The sequence below is a fragment of the Anoplophora glabripennis genome, unplaced genomic scaffold (genome assembly GCF_000390285.2).
Source record: "Anoplophora glabripennis isolate ALB-LARVAE unplaced genomic scaffold, Agla_2.0 scaffold96, whole genome shotgun sequence".
Classification (NCBI taxonomy): Eukaryota; Metazoa; Arthropoda; class Insecta; order Coleoptera; family Cerambycidae; genus Anoplophora; species Anoplophora glabripennis.
The window spans coordinates 426,938-449,473 of NW_019417365.1; the positions used below are offsets into that span (position 1 = coordinate 426,938).

Consider the following 22,536-nt stretch of genomic DNA (forward strand, 5'->3'; position numbering starts at 1 on the left):
ATCGTATTTGTTTGTATTTAAAACCATGGGAACGAAATTATTGATTAATATAATTTTTACACCTGTTTGTTATCAGTTTTATCTCAACATGTCAACAAATATTAAAGATACTAAGGGCAAGAAAAAACAGCCTAAAAATGTCCAAACCCCAAAGAGGGAAAGGAAATGTAAGCTGATGAAATTAAAACTTCATCAGTTGTTGGACGAAACGGAAATAACGGAATTACATGAAATTTTTGATACGAAGGAAGGTAGAAGGATGGATAAAGACGAACTGAAGGAAGTTTTGTACGAATACGGCAGTGTCGAATATGATGATAAAACATATGATACTCTATTTAAGCAAATGAATTCTTCTTGGTAAAAATATTTCACTTTTGAGTTTTTTCACGTGACGTCAATATTGACATGATTCGAAAATAATATTTTATATATTTTTTTCACATATATTCATGTTATTGAAATATTATGATTACGAACAATATTGGTGTCAGTAATGTCAATTAGTCTGAAAAAGAAACAGTGTATTAATGGTTGCCGTCTTACCAGTTATGATGGGCATTAACGAATTGCAAATGTGTATAAGTAGATATTTCATTAGATAGGTAGCTAATCAACATTTTCCAAGAAAATAATAATTTCTGTGTTATTTGCTTATTATCATTCAGGAATAGTTCGCCCCACTTTTAAAAAAGGACACTTGCTATTACACAAAATTATTGTTAATACAGGGTGTCTCATAATTAGCTGCCAACCCTGAACAGGCCGATTCTATGATCAAAACTAAGTAAAAAAGTTCATATGAACATGGGTCCGGAAATGCTTCCTAAGGGCACAGGGACCCATTGAAGAGGGAGGAATGGAAATCATTTTTTTGCAATATCTCTCAATCGCGTTGTGATAAATGAATGAAATTTGGTATACACAGCTAAATTTTGATGAGCAATTTGATGGACTAATCCATTTATTTCCACAAGGTCCATTGGGGTGGGTACGGGGGGGCCCTTGGTACTTTGCGTGTGTAACTTTTTCATCTTTGACTTTTTAACAAATTGGACAGCAAATTCCGTTTTCCCGAACTGTTTTACGTTAAAAAGGTACTCTTGTTTCAAATCGTTATCTTTAACGGTTTCTGAGAAAATCGCTCTTGAATTAATCCCACTTTGGTCAATTTCATAGTAATTTAAACAAAAAATAATAATAATAATTTAATACGTAATCAGTAATACACATTATTGATGTAGAACAATTATGATATGATGATTTGTTTATGGCTTTTGCGATGGTAATGCTGCGCGGCAGAACGCGAGTACGGCAGAAGGTTTCCAAACAGAAGGCTGACATCAAGGAGGACATTCCTCACTGTATTCCGCAATTTAGCTGCAACCGTCACTTTTCGAAGGGATCATAAGATGGAAACTTAATTTTGATAACAGACAACAAGCTATTTTAAAAACTGTTCAAAAAACCCTCCACCTTCTCTGATACAAAGTCTTGCCCTACGTGTAACACTTCTCGAAGCTATTAAGATGCTAAAACGGTTTTGACGAATTTCATTGGCTGCATCATTGATACGCTGCAGCAATTCCTCACGGGTATCGACTTCGGTGGCGTAAACTTTTTGATTTAGATATCCCCAGAAAAAGAAGTCCAGCGGGGTTAGGTCGGGAGAACGCGGCGGCCAAGCTACCGGTCCGTGCCTCCCTATCCACCGTCCAGCGAAATTTTCGTTTAGGAAATTTAGAACATTGCGACCACTATGTGCCGGGGCTCCATCGTGTTGAAAAAACATGTTACGTCGTAAATTTAGAGGCAGATCATCGAGAATTTGGGGAAGATTTTCTTGAAGTAAGTTTAAATAAAGATTTGAATTGAGACGTTGTGGAATTTCAATAGGTCCAATCAGAGTGTCGTGAATTATTCCCGCCCATAAATTTATGGAAAACCGTTGCTGGAAGTTTGTTCTCCGAACAACATGTGGGTTCTCTTCTTCCCAATAATGAGAATTATGAAAATTTAATTTTCCATTTCGGGTAAAAGTAGCTTCGTCACACCACAAAATTTTGGAAGCTTGCTCGTTGTCCAGCGACAAAATCCAGCGACAAAATTGCATACGTGGCGCAAAATCTTCTGGTATCAAGCCATGTACACGTCGATAGTGATAGGCATGTAGACCTTGTCGCTTTAATATTCTTCCAACCTGAAATGTTAGTAGCACATCTAATCAATTCTGTTAAGGAAATCTTTAAGATATGTAGTACCGTTGGCCGAGGAACATTTATTTGCCTTGAAATGTTCCGTATGCTAGTCGTAGGATCTTGTTCAATAGCGTCAAGGACCTCCGCTTCCCTATTAATCCTGGGACGTCCTTGACCCGGTGCCTTTCGAAAAGTGGCGGTTGCAGCTAAGTTGCGGAATACCGTAGGGAATGTCCTCCTTGATGGCAGCCTTCGGTTTGGAAACCTTCTCCCGTACTCGCGTTCTGCCGCTGCAGCATTACCATCGCAAAAGCCATAAATAAATATCATATCAACTAACTCTTGTCCCGTAAACTCTTCCATTTTTTTCGCTTAGAACTATTAAATTGGCAATCGGGTTGACAATACTTTGACATAAGAATACCTTGATTATTTTGTTTAAATTACTATGAAATTGACCAAAGTGGGATTAATTCAAGAGCGATTTTCTCAGAAACCGTTAAAGATAACGATTTGAAACAAGAGTACCTTTTTAACGTAAAACAGTTCGGGAAAACGGAATTTGCTGTCCAATTTGTTAAAAAGTCAAAGATGAAAAAGTTACACACGCAAAGTACCAAGGGCCCCCCCGTACCCACCCCAATGGACCTTGTGGAAATAAATGGATTAGTCCATCAAATTGCTCATCAAAATTTAGCTGTGTATACCAAATTTCATTCATTTATCACAACGCGATTGAGAGATATTGCAAAAAAATGATTTCCATTCCTCCCTCTTCAATGGGTCCCTGTGCCCTTAGGAAGCATTTCCGGACCCATGTTCATATGAACTTTTTTACTTAGTTTTGATCATAGAATCGGCCTGTTCAGGGTTGGCAGCTAATTATGAGACACCCTGTATATGGGGGTACAATGTGATTTTGTTTCAGCGATGGTTACGTAACATGGCATGAATTCATATCTTATCTTATTCTTGGTTTCCAAGAACAAGAAATTGGCATGGAATACAAAACCTTAGATGCGCCTATACCAACTCCACCGCTGATGATGAGAAGCAACCACCGCCATCGAGTCAACAGGATAGCTTTTTTTCCAACAGTAAAATTAGACCGTACGTGCAATTGGCATGATGGTAGCATCATTACTTGCAGCCAAGATGGAGTTGTAAATTATTGGTCACTAGATATGCAATTAGAAAGGTCTGCCCAATCAACATGTCCAATGTTAAAAGTACAAACTACTTTGGTCACCGACATGGCGGTATTACCAGACGTAAGTGTAATATGTACGTCTAGTTCAGAAAGAGATCTAAGGTTCTACGACACCTCCGCGAGAAAATTTGAGTTACGCGTGATGATCACCTCCTTACCTGATGCAATAACGACCATGTTTTACAAATTTTACACTGATATAAACGTCCCTTCTAAACTGATCATGGGAGATATGGGAGGGAGTATACGGGTCATTCAATTTCAGTCTGAAGCTAGAGGACCTTTTAAAAGTCAACCAGGAATACCACTGCTATGTGTCCGTTATGAGAGTGCTCTTAAACATGCAATACCTAATCTAACAATTTCAGAATTCCCTTTCGTTCACAACGATTTCATAAGACAAGTGTCTTACTATTCAGCTCTACACTGCATAGTTTCCTGTTCGCAAAGCAACAAAGCTGTCATCATGACTGATATATCGGATGGCAAGAAGAGTTATGTTTACAAAATTTTCGCTGGCGCCTGGTGTTTTGCTTTGGAAGAGACGGCGCACATGGTAGCAACTGGAGGTCCAGATTGTTTGGTACGCATCTGGAACCCATTCATACCCCGCAGAGCCACTTGCACCTTCTACGGGCACCACACTGGTATAGTGCAAGTGGTGTTTCAAGATAATGGGAAAAGGCTGTACAGTCTGTCGAAAGATAAATGCATAAAAGTCTGGGATATCGGGATGCAAGCTTTGGTGCAGACTTATTTGGAGTTACCGACACATTTAGGTGATTCAAGTGAGATAAGTGCTCTCTACAATCCGGAGAGTAGACAGTGGATCGTAGGCAGCAATATGATCGCTGTCCTCTCTTTAAGTCCCAATCCGAGTTCTGAACATACGGACGGAAATACTCACATTGGTGGAGTGTCAGTCGTCCTCTACAATAAACTATATAAGGTAGTGTGTTTTGAGAACTACTTTAATGATCATTAAGGTCTAATACCACAGCATAGTATAGATAGATCTGTTAGGACATGGGATTAATTAATGAATTAGAATCCGCCATCGAAATTATTCGGCCTTCACACTATAGTTTCAGCTGACATCTGTATGAAAATCAGCCAGTGATCATCAAAATGTTGTAATAGGTGACGTACTCAAGATGTAAATTCAATTTGGTAATTTAATACGAGCAAAAAAAATTAATTGTAAATTTTTGAATTGACTGGATATTGCAATTCACGCTTATGATTTAGAATGTTTACTATATTACTGGAGACGATTCGCAATAGTGTGGTGGTATTAAGCGATTAGGGTAATACCATGGAACAATATGATCAAGTATCCACAAAACATGTAGGTAACATAGGAGAAAAGTATAGGGAGTAAACATAACCGAATATATGAATGAATTTTGAAATTGGTTTGGTGCGAAGGTGCAGCTGTCCCAACTCATCTATCTATACTGTGATCACAGTTTGTATAATAACTAAGCTGCGAAAGTAAAAATTATGAAAAATAGACTATCTTGCAATCTTGCAAAAGTATAACTTTAAAGTATAAAAAAAAACATGGAAAGACCTAAAGCATTTTTGTTGGATACTAAAAAATTAATATTAAAATACAATAGTTTAACCAGTGATTGTCTGCTGCTTGCAGCACAGTGGTTTGGTTTGCTTTTTTATTTTAATTCATCTGTATATACAAAGCCTCATAAATGTTTACCAGCCACGTAACCGCCGAGCTTAGATAACCAACATTGCACGCCGGGTTGCTACTGGTAACAAAAATATATACAGGATGATTTCACTTTAAATACAGAAAATGCATGACTAGATTCACTACCAAAAAATATGTAGAGTTTGCTCTATAAACATTTTTCCTGCGGGACTAGTTATTCGAGATACAGGATGTTAAGTTTAAAAAAATATATTTTTTTCTGTTATATCTTCATAATGCGCTGACAGGATTTACTACAGCGTATTCACTTAGATTAGACCTTTTATTGAATGTGATATTAACCTAGTCGCTTTAACCAGTGACGCGCTATAGGAGGTGCTGCCCCATTTTCCTAAGAAAAAAATACGCAACTGGCGTTTTTTTGTAGACATAATGTTCCAATTAAGGTACTGTGACATTAAATGAATGAAAAATGTTTCTTGGTGTTTATTAATAGTAGCAGCCGTTTAGGAGATATTTGGTCTTGTTTTTACGTTTTATTGAATTTTCCTTATAAATGAATCTGTTTATTTGATGAAAACCTCCTGGTTTTAACCAGTGACGTGCTACTAAAGCGCCCGTCACTTTTCCCAAGAAAAGAATACGCAACTGGCTGTTATTTCTGGAAAAAATATCAAAACTAAATATTAAAGTAACATTTGCAAAAAGGTCGAGTAAGTAATTATGTAACGAGACCTATAGCAATGAATTGTCCAAAATGAAGTCCTTCCGCGTCGATACACTTTTAACATCTAATCTATTTATAGAAGAACTAACTTATCATGACATAATTTTCCCTGAGATTGCAATTTTCCCCTATTCTTTGCCACAATTCGTCTCGTGTTCGTGCCCAACAAGTATTGTAGGTTCAGAAATAAATTAACAAAGCTAGATATAATACTAAAACGAGATCACCGTAAAACTTATTTATTGATAATGCAGACAAAAGATTTTATGCTGATGGAGTAAGTGCAGAAAATTTGCGCATTATGATCGCCAAATAAGTAAATTATCTTCTAAACAGCTGCTACTATTAAAAAATACCTAGAATCACTTTTCATTCGTTTAACGTAACAGTACCTGAATTTAACATTATTTATACAAAAAACTGCCAGTGGCGTATTTTTGTCTTGAAACAAAAAAAAACGGAGAGACATCTTCAGTAGTACACCACTGGTTAAAGTCCAAATTGTTCATCGTAATATGAAGATATGACCGAAAATAAATATTTTTTTTGGAAACTTGAACACTCCGTATCTCGAATACCCTAGGAAAAAAGTCTATAAAGCAAACTCTACTTATTTTTTGGAAACTAATCTCTTCCTGAAGTTTCTGTATTTAAAGTGAAATCACCCTGTATAATATAAATATATAATAAATATACAGAGTGTTAATTAAGTATGTACAATAAATTCAACAGACGATTATTTGAGTCGTTTTAAGACAAAAAGTTCATATAAATATTGGTCCGCAAATGCTTCGTTTTCAAGATACAGAGTATTAAACTTTTGTAAAAAAATTGCTATTTCGTGAATATCTTAAACACACTTTACCCAATTAGTGTTAAGGGGCTAATTTAACCCTAACTTCATTAGATTTGTTAAGTCCAGTGGCGTCCCGAGCGGTACCTTAACGAATATTTTTCATAATGTTTCTTGTGGGGTCCAGGAATATGTAATTAAGTAAGTGGATTTAATTTTTTTTTCATCAAAAATTTATGAAGATACGAAAAACATTCAGGAGACAAAAAAATTGTAATTTTCGTTGCTTAATCCAGGAAAAAAAGAAAAATTACAAAAAAGTAAGTGGCGTACATTTTTTTTGTCAAAAATATTCGTTAAGGTACCGCTCGGGACGCCACTGGATTTAACAAATCTAATCAAGTTTGGGTTAAATTAGCCCCTTAACAGTACAAGTAACATTGCCAAATTACAACAAAATTGGGTAAAGGGTATTTAAGATATTTGCGAAATAGCAATTTTTTTACAAAAGTTTAGCACCCTGTATCTTGAAGACGAAGCATCTGCGGACTAATGTTTATATGAACTTTTTGTCTAAAAATCACTCAAATAATCGTCTGTTGAATTTATTGTACATACTTAATTAACATCCTGTATAATAAAATATTAATGATTCGTCTACAATGAATAATGACAAACCGTTATGTTTACGCTCGAATTAATGCGATATTTGACTGGTTGTATAGAATCTCGTGAAAAATTACTCCAATCACAGCCGGTGAAACAGAATGATGTGTTTTAATCTAATCTTGATCTTATTGTTTTAATTTAAACAAAATTTAATTGCAACCGTGAAGAATATAAAATTACTGTTCCAAATAAAACTACTGGTTACGTGACTTGTAATTATTTATGAAGACTCTGTAAGTATATAGAATGTGTCACAACCAATGGATTAATATATTCAAAATGCATAAAATGACTGAATTTACATATTTCTTATATAATATGACAATAGAAATTGTATATTTTTAGTGTTTGTTAAAAGTCTACATATACAGGATGTGTCTAATGGAAAATACCTACTTTAAAATATTTTTACAAAGGATTTTTTTAGGATAGCTGAAACAGAGTATAAATTTATTTTTCACATAACGTGATAAGTCACTTTATTTGTTATAAAAAAATTATACTTATTTCGAAAACAAATGGATTCTAAGTTTCTACTACGGTTATAAGTTCCACACAGTTGAATATTTGGATGCTAATATTACCAAATGTTATTCTTTTGCTAAAATGCTTTTCTTGAACTTTTTTGTAATTTATTTATTATTTATAATTAAAAAAATGTTTGGTTTAATTAGCTTAAAATACGTCAAGAAACAGTGCATACGTCTATATTACTATATATTCTGAATAACATTATTTGAAAATATCCGTATGTCCCTTACTTACAGTCACCACAAGTCAAAAATGAATACAGTCCGTACGATATTTGTTGAGATAGAATTCCAAGAAGACCCCTGCGTCGCTTTCTTGGAATTAACCGCATTCGACACCGGAGGTAGAAAGACCTTGGCGGCGTGGCGTTCACCGTAGCAGCTTGCTGTGCATATTGTGTTTTGCAGTTACGAAGGCATGTTTCTTTACTCTTTCCTTGAAATTCTATCTCAACAAATATCGTACGGACCGTAATTTTCTCTTTATATTAATGACTTTGAAATACATCGCATCATCGTATTTCAGAAAGTAGTAACATGCGGCTTGGACAGTTTTATAATAGTCTGGAATCCGTTTGACGGAAGACGTCTGCTGATCATCAGGGAGGCCCATACGGTTTTGGTGCATGGAGCAATAAAACCCGTAGAAATTACGGCGGCCACCTTTGATNTTTTGGATAAGTTGTAAATCACCCTGTATATTCTGAATAACATTATTTGAAAATATCCGTATGTCCCTTACTTACAGTCACCACAAGTGAAAAATGAATACAGTCCGTACGATATTTGTTGAGATACAATTCCAAGAAGACCCCTGCGTCACTTTCTTGGAATTAACCGCATTCGACATCGGAAGTAGAAAGACATTGGCGGCGTGGCGTTCACCGTAGCAGCTTGCTGTGCATATTGTGTTTTGCAGTTACGAAGGCATGTTTCTTTACTTTTCCTTGAAATTCTATCTCAACAAATATCGTACGGACCGTAATTTTCTCTTTATATTAATGACTTTGAAATACATCGCATCATCGTATTTCAGAAAGTAGTAACGTGCGGCTTGGACAGTTTTATAATAGTCTGGAATCCGTTTGACGGAAGACGTCTGCTGATCATCAGGGAGGCCCATACGGTTTTGGTGCATGGAGCAATAAAACCCGTAGAAATTACGGCGGCCACCTTTGATCCAGGCTATCAGCGTTTGCTCACAGGAGCCCACGACGGCACTCTGAAAATTTGGAGTTTCAATTCGGGCACCTGTTTGCGTAACATGAAAACGTGGAAGTGGTCGGAGATAAAATCGGTTATCTGGGTGAATAATAGAATAATGGCGACCGGATGGAATAGGCGCATCATCGAGTTTGCCGATACTGGGGAAGCAGTTGGTCCAGGGGGAGCTTACAGGTAATAAATAGTATGAAAGCTTCAAAACTGCAATTTTCTCTAAAGATTACGAAGAAAAGTCATCAAATAAGACGACAGAAAAAGTATTCAATCTATGAATACTGAATACAATATTCAAATACTCGAACACAAAATACTTACAAGTATACAGGGTGTTCTGGAAAACACTAGCATAAATTCAGGGCCTGATTGAGTTTCAGAAAATATTACAATTTGTTCCTGTGAACTATGGGCGTATCTTTTTCGGTTTTCAAGATACAGGGCGTTGAAAATAATTTTTTAGAATCGAGTTTCGGTACTATCTTCCACAAAATTCAACCGAATGAACTGAAATTTTGTTATGTAGGATTTCTGGGGATGCTAAATTCTCTGGGCAGTACTACGCGGGAATATTTTAGGTCCTAACTTGCTGTTATGGCAAATTTTATTCTAAACAAAAAAAGGTGCTCTTGAGCTATTGTAAGAAGTGCTAAAATTTTACCCGTTTTCTAGAGAAACCAGGCATAGTGCGCTAAAGTCAAGCAGTTAGTATTCCAGATTGTTGTTTTTTATTTCAAGTAGGCTTGTGTCAAATGTGTCAAATAAACGTGTTATTATTATCAGAACAAGTATTTATTTTAATTCGTGTAATAAGAAATGTCTGCTTGCTACGGTATGAATAACGGTAATAATTATTCAAACTCGGAATATACCGATATGTTGCTGCCTTTAGGCGAGTGTTTAGGGAACATTTTTGCTGATGTAAGGCGATACTAGGAAAAATTTCATTGTCACAGGTTACCAAATAGAAATACATTTTTGTCCGTTGAAAGGCGATGCCGGGAGACAGGCTCGTTTAAGCCAGAAAAGGTAAATTCGGGAGGACCAAGAACTGCAAGGACTGCTGAAAAAGAGGAAAATATATTAGATATGGTATTTCAGGAACCTTCGTGAATATCAAAAAATTATCACAAAGAGCAAATGTGTCCGTGTGTGGTACTTGGGAAATTTTAAAAGAGCAACAGTTACACCCATATCATTATACAAAAGTGCAAGAGTTATTACCAAAAGATTACGAGCTCCAAACAGATTTTTGTCAATTGCTGAAAGAAAGACAAAATGAAAATCCGAATTTCCTACGACCTATCCTTTTTACGGACGAAGCGACTGTCACTCGAACTCATAATGGACTGAAGAAAATCCTAGGGCCAAAAAGAAGTCCCATTTTCAACATTAATTTAAAGTAAATGTTTGGACTGCCACAATGAGGAATCAGTTAATAGGATACCACATTCTGGATGGTAATTTACATACTTGATTTAGATTTCTTAAGAAAAAGTTTGTTCGAAATTATTGAAGATGATATTCCACTATTAGCAAAAAATAATTATTATTTCATGCATGATGGCGCTCCATCACATTTTACTCGAGTATGCAGAGAATGGCATCATGAAAATTTTTCTGGGCGATGGCTTGGTCGATGTGCAGATGCTCCAATTCACTGGCCTCCAAGGTCACCCCTTGATTATGTAGTTTGGAGTTTTGCCAAACAAAAAGTATATGAAACAGAAATGAATTCAGCAGAACATTTGAGACAAAAATTGTTGATGTTTTCAACCATATAACTAAGTAATAATTCAGAACCTTTGAAAAATACATTGTGTTCATTACAAAAAAGATTGGAGGACATTTTATTTTCCTTAAATTTTAATTTTCTGTTAGTTTAGTTACTCTTGTTGTTTTTCTTTTTTTCAATTATATTCAGTATGTGTTAAACATTTCCACAAATAAATTATTACTTTTTATCATTACCATTAACAGAATTACTTTGATTTTGAGTTTTATTACTGAAACTAATAGTAATAGTGACTAGGTGCCAAAGCCTACTTGAAATAAAAAATAACAATTTGGGATACTAGCTGTTTGACTTCGGCGCACTATGACTGGTTTTTCTCGAAAACGGGCAAATTTTAGCACTTCTTACAAGAGCGCCTTTTTTAAAATAAAATTTGCCATAACAGCAAGTGACAAAAGGTGCAAAAAGATTAACCGCAAAAAAGTTAGGACCTAAAATGTTCCCGCAGAGTACTGTACTGAACGCCCTGTATGATATAGTCAAAAATTAATAACTCCAGAGCAATTAGCATTCCCAGAAACTCCACATATCAAAATTTCAGTTCATTCGGTTGAATTTCGTGAAAGATAGGACCGAAACTAGATTCTAAAAAATCATTTTCAACGCCCTGTATCTTGAAAACGGAAAAAGATATGCCCATGGTTTATGGAAACAAATTGTAATATTTTTTGAAATTCTGTCAGGCCCTGAATTTATGCCATAATTTTTCAGAACGCCTTATACATATTACGAATACAATGTTCAAAAAACTATTTTTGCATCAAAATGAATAAGAGAGATATATAGTGTCTCTTAGGTCGTTGTATCAAACTAAAATAAGTACAAACATGAAATGAGATATTTTATAAGTTCAGAAAGTGTATCTTTAAATATTTTGAAAATATTAAATTTACTTTTAATTTGATTTTCTGAAAAAATATCTCTGTGGTTGTGTTTGTTCACATCCGGTATAAGTTCGTTTTGACATTTTTTCTGGAGTTATAAAAAAAAGATATTTGAATAAAGTCGATATGCAGATTTTTAGTTATTTAGAAAATTTAAATATTTTAATACAGCCCTGTTACCTCTTAACATCTTGAGGACAAATAAAGTAATAATCCGCATTATAAAATATAACTTACATCAAAGTAAAATATCGGTCATTTTTTTAAGAGATTCATTGATGATCCATGATGCGTACAAGCTATATAAGTATAGCCTTTCTGCTATCTATTTCCAATTTTCAGCAAAAATTGGGACCTGCGGCACACGGAAGACATAAGTTCGGCAGCTGTCCGAGTACCTGAAACTGTGGCTACTAGTTCTTATGCAGGAGAACTGATCTTATGGCGTCTGGAGACTGGTCAGCCTTATAAAAAGTTTAACGTGTCAAATCCTACTGCCAGAATCAAAATCCATTATCAATTAGCAAAGACGGAGAAACCTGTTAAAGAAGAGTACATTCACCATAAGAGGAAATCGATGGTATCGTCCAGTACTATTTTTAAGGATAGCAAGAGGTTTTCTCACCAAGTGTGTGCGTATATGTAAAAAATAATAGAAAAAAATCGGTGATTTTCGTTGTGATGTTTTCATTTCTATATTCATCTTCTACTTATAATATGTTTGAATGATATTGTTAATTAGTTCTTCATTGCCTCCTTAAAATTTATTAACATCAAAAGAAGTGCTACCTAATTGCTTCTGTAAAGCATTTGGAAATACTAAAATTACGAAAAGCATATACGATGTAAGTATGTTCAGAAAATAACGGAACTTTCCGAAATACGCGTTAATTTAGTGATATGCTATTGGCCGCATGACGTTGTGCATAATCTCCTCTTAACCACATGTTCTTGAATTAATGATATCTCTTTTGGTTTTCGTGATATTATTTGAGTGTAACGCGTTTAAATGTTAGTGACGATTTTTGAAATGTGCTGTTTTTTGGAACAACGATGCAACGTAAAATTTTTCGTGAAACTGGGAAAAACATTCACGGAAAAAGTGGTCGTCAGTCAATTGAAGATGATCCTCGACCAGGAAGACATTCGACTTCAACTGATGACTTGACCATGTTTAGAAAATCAAAGATTTGATGCATGTAAGTCGCCAGAGACATTGCTGAAGAGGTTAGCATCTCAATAGGGTTATGCCATGACATTTTGACTGAAAAACTGAACACGCATCGAGTTGCAGCATAATTTTTTCCTCGTTTGATGACCGAACAACACAGAAAATCGTGTGGACTTTTATTGGCAACTAGTTGAACAATCCAATGACGATGAAACATTCATTCAAAAGATCATAACGGGAGACGAAAGCTGGATTTACGGCTACAACATTGAGACTAAAGTTCAATCGTCACAATGGATTGGCTAAGGACCTCCAGCCACCAAGAAAGTACGTCAATCTCGATCCAATGTCAAAGTGATGCTTACTGTTTTAATGGAATTTTGCATTTTCAAATCTTGCCTCAAGGTAATACTGTGAACCGTATCTACTATCAAGGCGTTTTACAATGATTACGTGAAAATATCCGCAAAAAGAGATCAGAGTTGCATCATGACAATGCGCTTGCATACTTAGCTTTGTCAGTTCGTCAGTTTTGTGTCCCTCACCCTCCTTACTCGCCAGACCTAGCTCCTTGTGATTTTTTCTTATTTCCGAAATTAAAATCAGTGCTGAAAGGACTGAATGGACGTCGCTTTCAGACTATTGTTGACATCTAAGTAAATTCGTCACAGACTTTAAAGGCCATTTCAAATGAAGCTTCATGAAATAGAAACACTGTGGGGAAAAGTGTGTGAATAGAAGAGGGGAGTACTTCGAAAGAGACGAGGACCAATAATATATAAAATTAATTTTTTTTTAGTTTAGAAAAATAATGTTCGGTTATTTTCTGAATAAGCCTGTGTTTATTTCTGTTTCATTTTTTATGTTAGATAACATGAAATTACTCCAAAAGTTAGTCATTTGTCATTTAACATGAAACATTTTCAGTTCGTCGACAAGACAAAAGACGAAAAGTGTCTACTGTAGCGGTACCAGACGAATGTTTCCATTTAAGAAAATTGTCGGTGCATTGTATGATTTTCCTTAATGCCCGAAAAAGTGATCCGGAAGTCGGCACCCTTCTGGTGGCTCTGGAAAATGGAGTGGTACAAGTTTGGAATCATCACGTGCAAGGATCTTTCATAACATCGTTTTCTGCCATTCATAAGGCGGGCGACTATGTCATTTCGATGACTACAGACGAAAACAACGAGTTTCTTTTTACTGGTATTAAATAATATTTGTGACCTTGAAATAGTTAACAGGAATATCGTTTTAAGTCCAATCAATCTGTCACGGTCTTATGTTAAATTAAAAAAAAATACCACCTGGAAACAAAAAATATTTTTCCTGTGGCACATAAACGGCGAAGTTAACCTAAAAAATTAATAAAAGTAAAAAAACGGGTTTTCGCTAATAAAAAAACTTGAACTCCAATCGAAAAAAAGTTGAATGAGAAAGTTGTAGCTATCAAAAAAACCTATCGATCCGTATTTTTAAACATATCAATTGCTATGTTACTTTTCGAGATATATCGAAAAAACCGTCAAAAATCGACTTTTTTTGTTTTTGCTATATCTCTTGCAAATAAAAGTTTTAAAACTTGTTACTTGATGCAAATGTAGCTCTCGGCAAGCAAAACAGTACTTTTTTTTAAATTAAAAAATGTTCAAAATGTTTCGAGTTATATCGATTTGTCGAAAAAAAGGTCATTTCGGAAATCGGCTCTTCTTGCTCGACGAATAGTGGTAGAGAAACGAATCAGGGCTCATTTTTTCCTTTGAGTTGTACTTTCATGGTAAAAAAGAGTGATACCCATTTTATTCATTTCAAGTGTCCAAAGATGATTTTGAAAAAAGTAAAAATTTTTTGGTCGTGTTTTTCTTGAATATCTTTTTTGATTTTCATTTCTGGATAATGTCTATTACAGGAATCAATTGCTGGCATTTTTACGCGAATTAAAAAAAAAACGTTGCTCTACGACCTCCTGCAGCCGAAATATTTTTTTATTAAAAAAAAATCCACAGGCCGCTATTTAAGTGCTACAGCGATTTTTACAGAGATTGAAGCTGAAGACTTATATTTTCAATAAAAAAATACTGTGGTTCATTTTAGATACTTCTGCATTTTTAATTGTGCGTCAAACCGAAGCATTCGAGCGCGGCCCGAGCTAACCGTAGCGGGCGGCGGAGTGGGGGTAACGCTACTCGGCTGCTCCGAAAACTGAATTCGTGCGTTCAAAAGGGATCTTACTTTCAAAATCTTCATTATCACTTCTGGACCACGTATAAAAATCATTTTGTACTTAATCTGGAGTAGCTCGACGAGATAAACCAAAATATGACGTTTACGACGACCTCAAAAGCATACCTTTGAAACATGTAATTTGCGTTTAGTCTAAAATTCTCTCACCTCTTGTTAACATTTCAATAGTTATTTATGAAATAAAGTAAATACAACGTTTTATGGAAATTATATCTTTTGATTATAAAAGTATTACAAAATATTTATTTAATTATCGTACAGAAAATTACGTGGTATAAAAATGTTCGTCGATTGCGTTTTTTATTTTCACAGCTTATGTTAGTATATCACTTTTATGTTTCAATTCTTCTTCTCTTCAATTCCCTCGATTGTGATTCATTTTCTTCTTCTTCCATGGTTTCGTTTGATATATTTTCTACGCTATCAACTTCATTTTCCACATAATTCGTAGCATCAATGCGTCAAATGAATCATTGTCTAATTGGATGTTCGGAGTTTAAAATTTTCACATTGGGATGCATCACATTGTAAACAAACACTTGCACATTTAAATTTTTTTTTTCAACTACAGATTTTATTTTTGCAACCGCTGACGAAGCTACATGATATTTTTTTTCAAAGGTAATTATGTTTTTGAAGCTGTCGTAAACGTCATATTTTGTTTTATCTCGTCGAGCTACCCTAAATTAATTACAAAAGAATTTTTGTACGTGGTCTAGAAGTCGAGATAATGAAGATTTTGAAAGTAAGAGCGCTTTTGAAGGCGCGAATTCAGGTTCTGGAGCAGCCGAGTAGCGTTACCCCCACTCCGCCGCCCGCTACAGTTAGCTCGCGCCGCGCTCGAATACTTCGGTTTGACGCACAATTAAAAATGCAGAAGTGGCTAAAATGAGCCTCAGTATTTTTTTATTGAAAACATAAGTCTTTAACTTCAATCTCTGTAAGAATGGACGTTGTAGCATTTAAATAGTGGCCTTTGGAATTTTTTGAAAAAAAAAAATTATCTCGGGTCCAGAAGGTCGCAGAGCAACGTTTTTTTTCTAAATTCGTGTAAAAATCGATTCCTGTAATAGACATTATCGAAAAATAAAAAAGATATTCAAGAAAAACGCGACCAAAAAATTTTCACTGTTTTTAAAATCATCTTTGGACACTTGAAATGAATAAAATCGTTCACTCTTTTTTACCATGAAAGTACAACTCGTAAGAAAAAAAATGAGCCGTGATTCGTTTCTCTACGACTATTCGTCGAGCAAGAAGAGCTAATCTTCGAGATGACCTTTTTTTCGAAAAATCCTTATAACTCAAAAAATTTTTAATATTTTTTAATTTTAAAAAAGGTACTTTTTTTGCTTGCCGAGGGCTACATTTACAGCGAGTAACAAGCTTCAAAATTTTAATTTGCTAGAGATACAGCAAAAACAAAAAAAAGTTGATTTTTGACGGTTTTTTCGATATATCTCGAAAAGTAATATAGCAATGTTTAAAAATACGGATCGATTGTTTTTTTTAATAGCTACAACTTTCTCATTTAACTTTTTTCGATTGGAGTTTTTTTTTATTAGCGAAAAACCGTTTTTTTTACTTTTATGAATTTTTTAGGTTAACTTCGCTGTTTATGCGCCACATGAAAAATACTATTTCACCATATTTTTTGTTTCCAGGTTGTATTTTTTGTAAGCTCTTCTACCTATTGATTGGACTATTATGTTTTTGTTACATTTCAATTTCTGAGGCGACAGCAAAACTGTACTTTGGCTAACTTCTATGTTGATTCCTAGGAACTACAGTCGGCTACATTAAAACTTGGCTATTGAAAAACTATTGTGTATCACCCGCAGATGAAGAGCGTACATGCATGCCAAAGTATAGGTTGATGTTTCCCTTCATGTGGGGAAATACGTTCATGGGAAGGGCAGCAAGAATGGCGGCAGACCAGGCAAAACCCGTCTTACTTAACAGCTTCAAGGGACATTTCATGCCTGTTTCAGGACTGACTTATATCGATGAGTGCCAAATTCTTTTAAGGTATTTGTTGTAACTGTCTATTTTTCCGTTACACCTAAAGTAAAATACACTGTGTCCCAAAATAATGGAAAAAAATTCATATTTTTTTTCCATTTCATATTTTAAAAAATCGCTGAAACAGGTCAATTAGTAAATAAAAACTGTAACTTTTCTGCAATATTTTCCATTTTTTTGAGCTTTGTTTGTCAGAACTATAACATTACCGACATTTTTTTAAATAGGATGCTTTATATTTTATATAAATATATAGCTCCTCTAAAGACGAATTCAGCGGTATAAGGTTATACTATACCTACTTTTTTGGCATAGTTATCAAAAAAATGTAAAATATTGTCTTTTAAGTCGTACTGACGACTATTCCAAACAATCACAGTTTCTTCTTTAAAAAACGTACCTACTCTTTATTAATCTTTTTCTACTTACTTTAAACAATAAAAAAACACATCCATAAACACACTATTCGTGGGTATAACCAAATAACTTTCCACTAATTCTCCTTTAATGCCCTTTATTCAGAAACAGCAATAACGCTTAAAGCGTGCGGACGAAATTTAAAATTGATATTGAATTTGAAAGAAGTAAAGTATCTAAAAAGATTGAAGAAACTGGAAGTTTAAAAAATTTACCTGGATCAGGAAGGCGAAGAATGGTAAACGAAAATGACCGTCAAAATGTGATGCTCCCTGTTACTGAAAATCCTCTCTCATCCATTAGATCTACCTTAGCCAACTTCAACTTGTCGTAGTCCTCAGTTCACAGAACTCTGAACTCTCAAAAGTGACATCCTTACAAAGTTAACGTCTTACAAGAACTATGGGCAGTTGACACATACAGAAGATTACAGTTTTTCAAGGAAATTAGAAATTTATTTGAAAGACAACCCAAAATCACATAATTTTCACTGACGAAGCAAGTTTTTGCTTAAACGGAACCGAAACAGGCAAAATACTACGTTTTGGATCCCAGAAAATCCGCATTGTATGCAAGAAAAACATGCACAACGGCCGGAGAAAGTAAATGTTTGGGCTGGAATAGTAGAAAATCGCATACTGGGACCTTATTTTATTGAGGGCAATTTGACAGGCGACATTCATTTGGATTTTTTGCGTTTTCGGCTGATTCCGATATGCCTGCTGGTGATGTCTGGTCCCAACCATATGCTGCCCCTCCACATTTATGCCCTGATGTAAGAAATTACCTTAATGAAGTTTTCCCAAATCGATGGGTAGGCAGCTGAGGGCCGCTTGAATGGCAACCACGCTCCGCTGACTTAGCCCCACTAGATTTTTTTTGTGGGGTTATCTAAAAAACAAAGTATATGTGAATAGACCAGACACTACCTATCGAAGGATTGAAACATAGCACCAAATGTTATTCAAAATCAAATTGATAACTTTGAACACCATATTGGGCATAGTGCAATGGTTAATGGGGTCCATTTGAACATTTACTGTAATAAAATAAAAAGTGGCACTAAATTATTGTTTTCATTTAATTCCTCTATTTTTGGCAACTATGACAAAAAATTAGGTACTTACAATCTTATACCGCTGTATGTATTCGTCTTTAAAAGACGCTCTATATACTATAAAATATAGAGCGTCTTGTTTAAAAAAATGTCGGTAATGTTATAGGTCTGTCAAACATGGCTAAAAAAAAATAGAAAATATTTCAGAAAAGTGTCAATTTCTATTTACTAATTGACCTGTTTCAGCGATTTTTTAAAATTTCAACTGGAAAAAAAATATGAATTTTGTTCCATCATTTTGGGACACAGTGTATTTATGGGTCCTTTCCCACCAAACCAGTTAAATCTAGCTGTATCTAATACTAATGCGAAATTAATTTTTATAGAACATTTTTTATCCTGATTTCAATGTTTTTTTTTTTGGTTTCTGTATTTGTTAATATTAATGAATGAATATTAAATAACCTACTAACATCGGCAGAAAATAAACACTTCAAACTTCATGAAATTAACTATTTTACAAATCAAAAATATATTGGGATTAAAACACGGGTTTCATGTTTTACAAAAATATATAGAGTGTACCAAAACACCAAGTAGATATTTTAAAAGTATGTTGCTAAGGCGGATTTGTGGAGAAAACTTCATATAAACATGTGGTCCAAAAATGATTATTTTTCAATATATAGATTGTTCAATATTGTACTCTGATGATGGTTTTCTTTTAACATTTTGAAAATGAAAAGAACACCAGAAATTGAAGAAGCTATTTTAAACGAAATTGCAGAGGAACCTAAAACAAGCGTTATGAAAATTGCCTCAAACCTGAATGTTCCTTATTATATTCCTCCTTCCTAAATCTTTATGCCATTACTGAAACAGCAGTTTTTAGTAGGTAGTTGTATGGTTGGCTATCATAGACGATATCTCATAAGACCAATCTTTCTTCTCTTTAGACTAGATGGATGTTTCTGTGGCAACTTTTAGAAGCTGAGCTACTTATTTTGCTCGAGGATGTACTTCTATTCTCTATGACCAGATATGATCGATGCACTATGATGCCCCAACACACTTCAGTGGATTGGATTAATTGGATTAATATCTGAATCTGAATATTCTGATTAGTAATTTAAACGAATACATTATCAACAGTTTCAAATTGCCAAATGCAGAGCATCTTAAAAAATTGTTTTACTTAAAATTTAGTGCCACGACATTAAAATCAGTTTTTGTGCACAACACTTTGAAATTTCAAATTTTTAGTCAAATTTTGAGGATTTTTTGTCATTATTTCTAATTTTACATTACAATGTTAATGTAATCTATTTAGACGTCGTGAACGCTTTTGATAGAAAAAACTAGATCATCTTGGAATTCGTGGCCAACTACTTACTTGGACTGGTAACATTTATCGGTATTTTTTGAGTTCGTGTAGGTTCTGATTATTCTTCTCTCCATGACGTCTACTCGGATATGTCTCCAGGGTCCTTCACTCAACTGATCTTGATGATATCATTCTTTTTATGCTGATGATACTAAAATGTATGGCAACCCCCTAGATCAATATGACTGTAATAAGAGTAATCTTAATGATATCGAACGCTGGTATAGTAGTACCTGGTGTCTATCCCTTAACACCGCGAATTGTACAGTACTCCACATAAGAAATAACAATCCTCATCGTTCTTATGAGCTTGATGGGCACCTCTTTAAGGTCTGTGGATGGTACCTCTGCTCTGGTGGTGGTGGTGGTACCTCTTAAGTCTTAAGGTCTGTGAATGTGGTCTGTGATACACATTTATACAGTCCCAACAAGGTGTACTTGATTTGGAAGAGACTGAAATTGTTCTGCTAACGTGTGAATCTGATTTGCATAATAACTGAATTTTTAAAACATCGTTTTACATTTTCAGTTCGTTTTATTTTCGTTTTTTTAGTTGAGAAATATTTTGTCCGAAATTGTACCTACCACTAAAATTTGATTAATTTTTGCTCCACAAAATGTACTTATGTTTTTATCATCTGAGAAAATTTTCTTATTTTTAGTTGCAGTGCAGATTTTAGCGTAAGAATGTGGACGTTGGGAGGTCGATATTTACAGACCATTGGTACGTTCAAGCCTTGGAAGAATATTCGACAAGGGCAACCAGTTCCACCCACTTTTCAATTTAGTATTCCTCCAGATATAAAGAAAGTCGCTAGTTCTACCACCTTGAGGGTAACATATAAATATACTATACAGTGTATTTCAGAAATAAGTACGTTTCGTAAAAACTATGGTTTGAAGAGTCCTATTTTCGAAAAAGAAAAACTAATTAATAGCTATTTATGATATACGTGTTAAAAGTAAGATTTTATTTTGTGAGTGAAGATGATTAAAAAACGAGCGTAGCGAGTTTTTTAACTTCACGAACAAAATAAAATCACTTTTAACACGTATATCATACACTATTTTTTCTACAAAACAATCGGAAGAACTTTAAACTCAATAAAAATAAGAAATCAAAAAATACCACACAGATCGCAGTGTTTATGATTTAAATAAACTTTGATTTACTTTTAACACTAGTGTTAAATGACATTTTTAACATCAAAAATGACAATTAAAAAGCCCACTTTTAACAGTTTTGTAGAAAAAAGTTTTTATTCCAAAAGTCTCATTTTGTTACAAGTGTAAGATGGACCTTAATGTCCTTAATATACAGGGTGTTTCAGTTCGAGTGAATCAAACTTTAAGTACAAATAGAACGCAATAAATAATTCAGAATTGCCTTATAAACCATTGGCCTATGTCCCACCATTTTCATTGTACAGGGCCGTATTGGTCGGTTGATAAAATCATATTATTTACGAAATCTTTGGTATGCTTATAACAAATTGATTTAAATTTGGTGTGGTGTTAACATTTACACATGTACATAATTTACTGTAAAATTTACAAATTTGAATAGGTCAGTGGCGTCGGAATGGGTAGTAAAGTGTGATTTTCTTACCCCAACTTCTACGCCGATGACCTAATAATCATTTGGGATTTACTTTTAGATAAAGGTATACTTGTTGCTAAACTCTGCTCGAGTGTTTAGACCGTCAAAAATCGTATCAGGGATGGCTTCAAAATTTTTGTTACTTTTGTTTAGACAATTTTTTTCTTTTATTTCGAAATTTAGCGATTTGTCTAATGAAAACTATGCACTTTTATATCCCCCTTAATTTTTTACGAAGGGTACTTATTTCTGAATATAATACTTTCATATTAAGTGTACTTGTTCACAAAAAAGCAAAGTTCAATAAAATTTATTTCATCAGGTACTTTCTGGTGGTTCTTTCGAGAAAAAACTTACTATAAAACAATTACAAAAACGAGCTGAGAATAGTTTGGTACAAGTCGATCAAACGAAGATTTATGGAAAGCCGCTCGAAGACCCGCTTTTAGGGAATTATTACACACTTCCAGAGAGAACAGTAAATCCGAAGGACGTGATATTTGATATGTCATTCCCTTATGTAAGTAAATCGCTTCAGTTAAATATATATCATATTTTCAGGATGATTTGTTAAAAATGTTATTTGTATTGGTGTTTTCAAAATATATTCCTTTTAATTTTTAGATTCCTGTTTATCAGCACTTAATTATGCCAGGACTTGTGCCTATTGAAATTTCAGACGATATTTGTCGTAAACATAAATTGCAAGGAAGCAGTGAAGACAAGTCATAAAATTGTGAACGTGTTTTATGTCGGAAATATATCTTTATAGAATATATTTGGGTGCAATTATTAAATTGCGATTTTAAGGCTCTCAGGGCCCGTGCTATTATTTAAAGTAGGTATGGCTTTTCGAGTTGTTATCCCGTTGCCTATGTGCGCCCCCACTGAACCTATAATGGAGTAAAATCAGTGTCGAAATATTAATTTGAGTGACCCTGAAGT

The 22,536-nt window shown here is 34.4% G+C and overlaps 1 protein-coding gene across 1 annotated transcript; it reads left to right on the forward strand.

Annotated features, from left to right (window-relative positions):
• The first annotated feature begins 88 nt into the window (after positions 1-88).
• Positions 89-22,323, forward strand: LOC108904629 (WD repeat-containing protein on Y chromosome). Its single transcript, XM_023456218.1, has 9 exons — positions 89-360; positions 3,127-4,364; positions 8,843-9,197; positions 12,039-12,286; positions 13,795-14,073; positions 16,893-17,139; positions 20,654-20,825; positions 21,914-22,111; positions 22,216-22,323. The coding sequence occupies exons 1-9, from the start codon at positions 89-91 to the stop codon at positions 22,321-22,323; spliced, it is 3,117 nt and encodes a 1,038-aa protein (XP_023311986.1).
• Positions 22,324-22,536: the final 213 nt, after the last annotated feature.

Coding starts and splice junctions, on each gene's coding strand:
- LOC108904629 (XM_023456218.1), top strand. CDS start 89: ATGTCAACAAATATTAAAGATACTAAGGGCAAGAAAAAACAGCCTAAA. Junction 17,140..20,653: donor GAGTGCCAAATTCTTTTAAG/GTATTTGTTGTA, acceptor TCTTATTTTTAG/TTGCAGTGCAGATTTTAGCG. Junction 20,826..21,913: donor CTAGTTCTACCACCTTGAGG/GTAACATATAAA, acceptor TTATTTCATCAG/GTACTTTCTGGTGGTTCTTT.